A 10,759-nucleotide genomic window follows, 5' to 3' on the forward strand; every position below is an offset into this window, starting at 1 on the left:
GATGATTTACGAGCCCGGTTGCAACGAGCGGGTGAACCATTTCGAAAGTATGTTCTTCAAATGCAAAAATTAATGCGACACTTGAGGATGACTGAGCAGGAGAAATTGGAACGACTATATCGTAACTGTGGAACTGAGTATCAGAGATATATAAAACGACGAGACTTTAGTTCATTGGACGAACTCATCACGTTTGCAAACGATTATGAGAACATTAACAACGAAGAGCGCGGAAGAGAGGAAGGACGAGCAAGGATCTCAAGGCGGGGTAACATATCTCTTGAAGGTGCCAACACTGAGGAGAAGGGTAGGAGGATAAAAAATGGTAATTCCTTTCCACAAGCAAATAAAGATACTTCATTTGCGGAGATCGTGCCAATAAACATTTCAACAGCATGCTTCCGGTGTGGCAAATCAGGCCACCTAGCTATAACGTGCCGGAATCCCCAAATCCTATTTTGCTGGCGATGTGGGAAACGGGATCTACGGACCATTGAGTGTTGTAATAGGAGGCCGGGAAACTCCGAGGGGCCACGTCTACCACAGCCCCGAGACGTGACGAAAAATCAAACACAGGGGCCCAACTGTTCACAATAGAACATAATCGACTATTTGCGTGCTTATTTATTGAAGGATAATCAATGAAGGCAATTATCGACACGGGAGCCAGCAAAAGTTTTATAAACCCTAATGTAGTACGAAGCGTGCCCGGAAAGGTTACCGACACGAATATAGTGGTTCGATTGGCGGACGGCTCTCCACGACAGGTCAGTGAAAGTTTCAGAGCGACAGTTAAGATAGGCATGCAACAGTACAAGATGGACTTCCTACTACTGGAGGGAATGACGCAAGAGGTCGTATTAGGGATGGACTTTCTAGCTTTGACACAAAGTATACTCAATGTCAGTGGCATTAATATAAGGCTCGATGGAGATACATCACCAAGTGAACAACGGATAGTATATAATTCCACGTTGAACGAAACACAGACTATCGAAGATTTTCTCCAAAAAGAATTAGCGGAGTTGGATACAGTAATTGGATTGTCAGACATCGCCGCCCATATTATCACTATGAGGGATGACAAACCTATCAAACAGCGTTATTACCCAAAGAATCCGGCAATGCAGAAAATCCTTAATTAAGAAATTGATGAACTCCTCGAAAAGGGTTATATAGAACGCTCCACCAGCGCATATAGTTCCCCGGTGGTGCTCGTGAAGAAGAAGGACGACAGTTGGCGTTTGTGCGTAGATTATCGGCAGATAAATGCACGATCCATTCCAGATGCCTACCCAATACCACGAATCCAGCATATTCTAGACCAACTGCGGGATGCGAAATACATTAGCAGCATAGACTTAAAAAGTGGGTATTGGCAAATCCCGATGGCTGAGAATAGTAAGGTATATACGGCTTTCACGGTGCCAGGACGAGGACTATACCAATGGCGCGTGATGCCATTTGGACTGCATTCGGCACCAGCAACTTTCCAGAGGGCGTTAGACACCGTAATTGGGCCCGACCTGGAACCATACGCCTTCGCCTACCTAGATGACATCATAGTCATCGGTCGCACGCTGGAAGAACATATGACCAATTTGAAGGAGGTATTCCATCGGCTTAAAAAAGCGAGCTTAAAGTTGAATATCAAGAAATGTAAGTTCTTTGCGAAGGTAATCAAGTATCTTGGCCACCTGGTAACACCAAAAGGCATCCATACTGACCCGGATAAGATTGCCGCCATTAAAGATCTCCCGGCGCCGAAGAACATCAGTGAATTAAGACGCTGCATTGGAATTGCCTCATGGTACCGTCGATTTGTGCCGCAATTCTCGAGTACGATACAGCCCTTAACTCAGTTGTTGAAGAAGGGTAAGCGATGGCAGTGGAAGTCGGAACAACAATCCGCGTTTGACATATTGAAAGAAAAGCTAACCAGCGCCCCAATCTTGGCCTGTCCCAACTTTAATGAGCACTTTATATTACAGACGGATGCCAGCAACTATGGTTTGGGAGTTGTCTTAACGCAGAAGATAGATGAAGAAGAGAAGGTTATTGCTTACGCCAGTCGCACGCTAAACCCAGCGGAAAGGAATTACACCACGACTGAAAAGGAGTGCCTGGCAATTGTGTGGGGTGTCAGGAAAATGCGGCAATATGTTGAGGGGTATCATTTCACAGTCATTACGGACCATTTGGCGCTGAAATGGCTAAATAAGATTGATAATCCTTCTGGTCGCATTGCGCGATGGGCGTTAGAGCTCCAACAGTATAATTTCGAGGTACACTACAGGAAGGGTAAGCATAACATAATAGCAGACGCTTTATCACGACATCCCCAAACCATACTTACACAGCTAGATACCACTGGGGACCAGGAAGATGCATGCTCATGGCTCAGCAATCTGAAGAAGGCAGTGTTGAAGAACCCGAAGAAATACCCAGACTACAACGTAGAAAACAAACAATTATATCGACGCCTTCCAACACAGTATGGGAATGAGGGACAACCCTCTTGGAAACTATGCGTACCACGAGGAGAGAGGGAAAGAGTATTAAAAGAGTCCCACGACGACGCTACCGCCGGACATGGAGGACAACACAAAACCATACTTCGAGTTACGGCCAAGTACTATTGGCCAGGTATGTACCGGGATATAAAAGACTATGTGTGGAAATGCATAGTGTGTCAGAAATTTAAAGTGAGTCAGAACCTAGTACCAGGGAAAATGTTGACAGTGGTTCCTGATGAACCATGGTCTATTCTTTGTGCCGATTTCATAGGCCCATTGCCACGCTCAATCCGAGGCAATACGATGGCCTTAGTATTCTTCGATAAATTCTCAAAATGGATAGAGATAATTCCTATGAGGGCAGCCACGACCGCAGGTGTAAAAAAAGCATTCAGAGAAAATATATTGGCGAGGTTTGGGGTACCGAAGATTTTGATAACCGATAACGGAACACAATTCACAAGTCACGCTTTTAGGCAATTCTTAGAGGATCTGGGAATTAGGCACCAGACAACCGCACCATATTCTCCGCAGGGTAACCCCACTGAGCGTGCAAATCGCACTATAAAAACAATGATCGCACAGAACTCAGCAACAGAGCAACGGCGTTGGGACGAGGGTATACCTGAGATAATGTTGGCCATAAACTCCAGTATATCCGCTTCAACCGGCTTCACGCCAGCGTATGTGGTCCAAGGAAGGGAACCACGATTACCCAGAACCTTATACGATGAAGTAACTCCAGGCATTGGAAAGAAGTCAGAGTCACCAGACAGTAAAGCACGACATTTGATCGAAATTTGCGGGATAGCCAAAAGAAACATGACCAAGGCCACAATGGATCAATCTAGGTATTACAACTTACGCAGACGAGAATGGAAACCATTACTCGGGGAACTGGTCTTAACCAAAACACACCCACTGTCAAAGGCACAAGAAGGTTTTGCTGCGAAACTTGCACCAAAATACACGGGGCTCTATGAGGTTATTGATTTTACGTCACCAGTTATAATAAAATTGAGGGAAATGTCTACGGATAAGATTATTACGGCACATGTGAGTCAGTTAAAGGGATATCAATCCTAGAAAAGGTTCAGTTTTTCTTATATACATCATTTTATATTAACATACATTTACATCTAATACTGTTGGTAATATAATTTCTCTTAGAAAGACAAGGATAAGGTGAAAATGTTGCACTTACAACTGAAAATAAATCCGGGTGGACGATTGGTATATCTAATATTGTTGGTATAAATATATTATAATATCAATATTAATATAGGATATATGCATTATATATTATCGAATAAGAATTGTTATAAATATATTATAATATCAATATTAATATAGGATATATGCATTATATATTATCGAATAATAATTGTTATAAATATATTATAATATCAATATTAATATAGAATATATGCACTATAATATGTTCTCGTATAAGTTAAAAAAAAAAAAAAGAATTGTTATGAATACATTATATTATATTAAAAATAAGCTATCAAATAAGTTAGTTAGAAATGCATTATAATCTAATCTTAATAGAGTATATAGGCGTTATAAGACAGTAAGAAAGAATGTGGTAAAGAGAGTTGCTAGAAATACATTATAATATATGAAAACATATTATTAAATAAGTAAGTAAAAATAAATAAGCTCTTTATAAGTACATTATAATTTCAATATTAATATATTATATATATACTAGAATATAAAGATCACTATAATGTGATGTAGGTAATAATTATTACTGAAAATTGTTTGTACTAAAGTATGCTAAATTTGTAAGAAAACAATTGAATAATGGAAAGAAATGAATTATGAAATAGAATATTAATATTTTAAAAAAAAAAAAATCTTAACAACAATATATTCGCCTGACCGTTGAAACGCTAGAGCTCTCCATATGTAATGAATGCCGCATCGAAGAATCCAGACAAATGTGAAATAAATAAACACAAGTAAACATCACCATGAAACGACAAGACAATAAGATAAACCTAGCAACAAAGCGTAAACTATATTTACGGTATATCGAACTTTTCGGGGAAGATTCGGATACCGAAGCTATGGGACGCGAGGTGCAGCAAAGCATGATCAGGCAGGCTGATACCGGAAAAGGTGCACATGATGAGGAGAATAGCAGGTCTAAGACCAATACCTCTTTGGAAGACATATTACTGGTCACAACCTCACCGACGAAGTGGGATGAACCATCGTCCCCACATCATGGAAAATTTAATTGGGGATATCCGCCAACTCCACCCCTGGCAAAAACTATTCTAAAACTAGCCAAGGAGCATGAATATGATCATCCCGTGATAAACCATGAGACACCACATGAAGACATGTTGTTGGTCACAACATCTCCTATACCATGGGATGAACCACATTCCCCATTACATAGAGCCTTTAATTGGAGATATCCACCAACTCCACCTACGGCAAAAACCATTCTAAAGGCATCAACCGAGAATGAAGACGATAGCCCAGTAATGAACCATGCGGTTATAACCGAGAACAAAGGTCCATCGCCCGATACATGCCCGGCCGACACACTGGCAAGACATGGATATGATGTGGCAAGATGGGCCAAAGGGCAAAGACACCGCTTCAAGGCACTGCTTGATGGCAAATGGATGCTCGTAAGGATTGCCAAAAATGGAACGACTCGACTTACTCCATTTTCTGAAAGAAAGGGGGGAGTGTAACGACCCTATTTTTCCCTGGGAAAAAAATAAGGGTTACATAATACCACGCTGCCCTAACGTATTTATGCAAATAATAAAAATAAGCATGAGCAAAAATTGTAAACATGCAAAAACAAAACTTATACAAAAAAAAAATGCATCACAACAGCAAGCCGTAAACGGCCAAGAACAATTCTGCACAGAGAAAAAAAAAAAACTTAGAAAATAATAAGCATGGGCATTAATGGTAAACAAGTAAAAACAATATTTATATGGAAAAAAAATGCAAACTTGAGGATAGCGGGATCAAAAGCGTCGACAAGATCGAATAAAAGGGGACAAAAATGTGAATTCGGTCTTTTTTTTGAATATCAACCTCGAGTAGAGTGGACGTTTTTTTTATCATCCTAGAGCAGAGTGAACGTTTTTTTTTTAACATCATCTTAGAGCAGAGTGAACGTTTTTTTGAACATCATCCTAAAGCAGAGTGAACATTTTTGTTAACATCATCTTAGAGCAGAGTGAACGTTTTTTTTTGAACATCATCCTAAAGTAGAGCGAATGTTTTTTTAATATCAGTTGCGGATAACAGTTGCTGGACCATTGCGCGCCCAGGATACCGATCTGGGAGCTTTAAAAGTTGCCAGATAGAGAAATCTCATAGGAGGCTTCAGAAGTACCCTATGGGAAATCTCAGTGAAGGTATGAACTGGCACGTGACTTTGGCAGACACCAGAAGAAGCGAGGTACTGAAGAACTGAGCAGCCGAGAAAACGATAAGATATTGGTAAGCATTTTTAAATACTTTATATATTGGCGTCTTCGACATGTGCGTTGAATAATTATAAATACGTTAATACTTTATATTCCTGCGTCTCCGACTTGTGGTGCGAACAAATGCAAAATACGTTGAGGAATCGTAGTTATATTCCTGCGTCTTCGATCTGTGCTTTGACTAAATTAAATTGTAAATACTTTATATATTTGCGTCTTCGACATGTGCGTTGAATAATTATAAATACGTTAATACTTTATGTTCCTGCGTCTCCGACTTGTGGTGCGAACAAATGCAAAATACGCTGGGGAATCGTAGTTATATTCCTGCGTCTTCGATCTGTGCTTTGACTAAATTAAATTTTTAAATACTTTATATATTGGCGACTTCGACTTGTGGTGCGAACAAATGCAAAATACGCTGGGGAATCGTAGTTATATTCCTGCGTCTACGATCTGTGCTTTGACTAAATTAAATTTTTAAATACTTTATATATCGGCGACTTCGACATGTGCGTTGAATAATGATAAATACGTTAATACTTTATATGCCTGCGTCTCCGACTTGTGGTTCGAACAAATGCAAAATACGCTGAGAAATCGTAGTTATATTCCTGCGTCTCCGATCTGTGCTTTGACTAAATTAAATTGTAAATACTTATATATCTGCGTCTTCGACATGTGCGTTGAATAATGATAAATACGTTAATACTTTATATACATGCGTCTCCGACTTGTGGTACGAACAAATGCAAAATACGCTGAGAAATCGTAGTTATATTCCTGCGTCTTCGATCTGTGCTTTGACTAAATTAAATTGTAAATACTTTATATATTTGCGTCTTCGACATATGCGTTAAATAATTATAAATACGTTAATACTGTAAATTCCTGCGACTCCGACTTGTGGTGCGAACAAATGCAAAATACGCTGAGAAATCGTAGTTATATTCCTGCGTCTTCGATCTGTGCTTTGACTAAATTAAATTGTAAATGCTTTATATATTGGCGACTTCGACATGTGCGTTGAATAATTATAAATACGTTAATACTTTATATATTTGCGTCTCCGACTTGTGGTACGAACAAATGCAAAATATGCTGGGGAATCGTAGTTATATTCCTGCGTCTTCGATCTGTGCTTTGACTAAATTAAATTTTTAAATACTTTCTATTCCTGCGTCTTCGAATTGTGGTGCGAACAAATGCAAAATACGCTGGGGAATCGTAGTTATATTCCTGCGTCTTCGATCTGTGCTTTGACTAAATTAAATTTTTAAATACTTTATATATTGGCGACTTCGACATGTGCGTTGAATAATTATAAATACGTTAATACTTTATATGCCTGCGTCTTCGACTTGTGGTCGAACAAATGAAAAATACGTGAATACTGTTATATTCCTGCGTCTCCGACCTGTGCTTTGACTAAATTAAATGTGGAAATACTTTATATATTTGCGTCTTCGACATGTGCTTTGACTAAATTAAATATTTAAATACTTTCTATTCCTACGTCTCCGACTTGTGGTTCGAACAAATGCAAAATACGCTGAGGAATCGTAGTTATATTCCTGCGTCTTCGATCTGTGCTTTGACTAAATTAAATTTTAAATACTTTATATATCTGCGTCTTCGACATATGCGCGGAATAATTATAAATACGTTAATACTTTATATCCCGGCGTCTTCGGAAATTGTTAAGATTTTTGTTAAGAATTATATTGCTTAAGATAAACTCTCTATATGATAATAAAATAAAGTATTGTAAACTCTATTGTATTGAAATAATATCTAGACTTGTATATATAAACTCCACTTTTTTTAATTATGAAAATTGTTAAGATATTTTTTTTTAGAATTATATTGCTCAAGATAAACTCTCTTTATATGATAATAAAATAAAGTTTATTGTAAACTCTATTGTATTGAAATAATATCTAGACTTGTATATATAAACTCTATTTTTTATTTATGAAGAATTGTTAAGATACTTTTTTTTTTTTAAGAATTATATTGCTCAAGATAAACTCTCTTTATCTATATACATAAAAGAAAGTCGTGTTAGTTACACCACTCATAACTCAAGAACGGCTGAACCGATTTTAATTATCTTTGATTTGTTGGAATCGTCTCCGCTCCGAATAGCAGAATACATTATAAAATATTGGAAAAATCCACTAATTTTAGCAAAAATAATAAATTTGTAAATGCTATTTCAAACTGTTGACAGTTCGACATTTTTAGTGATATTGATTTCTTTTTAAATTTTTTTTTCAAATATTTCAAATATTTCATATTTCAAATATAATAAATTCAATTATAATAAATAAATATTGTTATCAATACACCATCGAATCCACGTGATCTGTGGAACAAATATAAGGATAACATGTCAGAAGACATATTACATAGAATTCGTGTCAGTTCAAGAAATCCCGATCTTGAGGTGAATGATGAAATGCATAATCAGGCTTTGCTCTTGATCGAAGACATATGTTACCATACGTGCGGTAGTTTGTTTGTCAGATTAGGAATGCCAGCTCCTGATCGTGGAATAAATTACGCATTTAATCAAGAATTGGAACGTGAACGTGAATATGATCGACATGAATTAGACCAATCAGTTTAAACTAATGTACCTCTATTGAATCCGCAACAGAAGGAAGTTTAACATTAATGAAAGCGATTGATGAAGAAAATGGTGGCTTCTTTTCCTGGACGCCCCCGGTGGAACTGGTAAAACATTCCTCATGTCATTAATTTTGACCACTGTTCGTGCGAGATTCGACATTGCGGTAGCAGGTGCGTCTTCTGGAATAGCGGCTACATTGTTAGAAGGATGCCGTACGGCTCATTCAGCGTTAAAATTGCCGTTAAACCTTCAAACTACCGAGCAACCGATATGTAACATTGCGAAACATTCTGCAATGGCTAAAGTTTTAGTAGCATCTAAAATCATCATCTGGGACGAATGCACAATGGCGCACAAACGCGCATTAGAAGCACTTGACAGAATATTGAAAGATCTTCGCAATGACTCGAGATGTTTTGGAGGCGCAATGATTTTACTGTCTGGCGATTTTCGCCAAACACTCCCAGTCATTCCAAAATCGACTGCTGCCGACGAAATAAATGCTTGCCTTAAATCATGAAATCTTTGGCGCTATGTGAAGAAACTTCAGCTGGTAACAAACATGAGAGTTGCATTGGTAAACGATACATCTGCTGAAAAGTTCTCCAAGCAATTGCTGTTAATCGGTAATGGCCGTGTAGCTGTTGAAGAATCGAGCGGATTAATTGCATTTCCTTCAAATTTTTGTAATTTCGTCTCATCAAAAGACGAACTCATCAATGAAGTATTTCCGAACATCATTGATAATCATAAAAACAAAAAATGGTTGAGTGAGCGAGCAATTTTGGCAGCTAAGAACAAAGATGTGAATGACTTAAACTTTGTATTTCAAAATCAAATCGTTGGTACTCTGCATACATTCAAATCTATTGACTGTGTAACAAACGAAGAAGAAGCTACCAACTATCCAAATGAATTTTTGAACTCCTTGGATGTGCCTGGGTTACCACCGCACAATTTACAATTAAAGATTGGTTCGGTAGTCATTATGCTTCGAAATCTAAACCAACCAAAACTATGCAATGGAACGCGTTTAGTGATAACAAAACTGATGGCCAATGTGATTCACGCAATGATACTCAAAGGAAAATTCAAAAGTGATGAAGTTCTCATTCCGTGGATTCCGAGGATTCCAATGATCTCAATCGATATGCCCTTTGAGTTTAAACGAATTCAATTTCCTATTCGGCTTGCATTCGCCAATCCTTTAGTGTTTGTGGTCTGAATCTAGAAAATGCAAGTTTTTCATATGGTCAATTGTACGTGGCATGTTCACGTGTAGGCAAACCATCTGCTTTATTTGTTCTTGCGCCTGATAAAAAAACAAAAAATATCGTATATCACAAGGTTCTTTATTGAAGAGAATCAATCGAAGTGCAACCCATAAGTTCTTGCTGACAGACCATTAAAATAATTAATTATGTATCAATATCCTAATAAACTATTGAATACAATAAATTTTTTGTATTCATTTTATTACGTTAATAAATTTAGTTTACCTATAATTTAATATAACATTTATTGACTGTTACGCGGTACGAAGTTCGCGGGGTCACCTAGTATGATAATAAAATAAAGTTTATTGTAAACTCTATTGTATTGAACTAATATCCAGACTTGTATATATAAACTCCATTTTTTTAATTATGAAAATTGTTAAGATATTTTTTTTTAGAATTATATTGCTCAAGATAAACTCTCTTTATATGATAATAAAATAAAGTTTATTGTAAACTCTATTGTATTGAAATAATATCCAGACTTGTATATATAAACTCCATTTTTTTAATTATGAAAATTGTTAAGATATTTTTTTTTAGAATTATATTGCTCAAGATAAACTCTCTTTATATGATAATAAAATAAAGTTTATTGTAAACTCTATTGTATTGAAATAATATCTAGACTTGTATATATAAATTCTATTTTTTATTTATGAAAATTGTTAAGATATTTTTGCTAAGAATTATATTGCTCAAGATAAAATCTCTATATCGTAATAAAAATAAAATTTATTGTAAACTCTAGTATACTGGAATAATATATGTAATACCAACAAAGAAGAAGTAGATATAAAAGTACTGTGGTTTTAAATAAAACAGAGGCTAGGGACGGGTGAATCAGACGAAATTACG

The 10,759-nt window shown here is 36.9% G+C and overlaps 1 protein-coding gene across 1 annotated transcript; it reads left to right on the top strand.

Annotated features, from left to right (window-relative positions):
- Positions 1-9,186: 9,186 nt before the first annotated feature.
- Positions 9,187-9,849, top strand: LOC119663129. The gene has a single exon (XM_038072797.1). It carries the CDS (start codon positions 9,187-9,189, stop codon positions 9,847-9,849), a length of 663 nt encoding a protein of 220 aa, XP_037928725.1.
- The last annotated feature ends 910 nt before the right edge of the window (positions 9,850-10,759 follow it).

The sequence above is a fragment of the Teleopsis dalmanni genome, unplaced genomic scaffold (assembly GCF_002237135.1).
Source record: "Teleopsis dalmanni isolate 2A unplaced genomic scaffold, ASM223713v2 unscaffolded_contig_0150, whole genome shotgun sequence".
Lineage (NCBI taxonomy): Eukaryota > Metazoa > Arthropoda > Insecta > Diptera > Diopsidae > Teleopsis > Teleopsis dalmanni.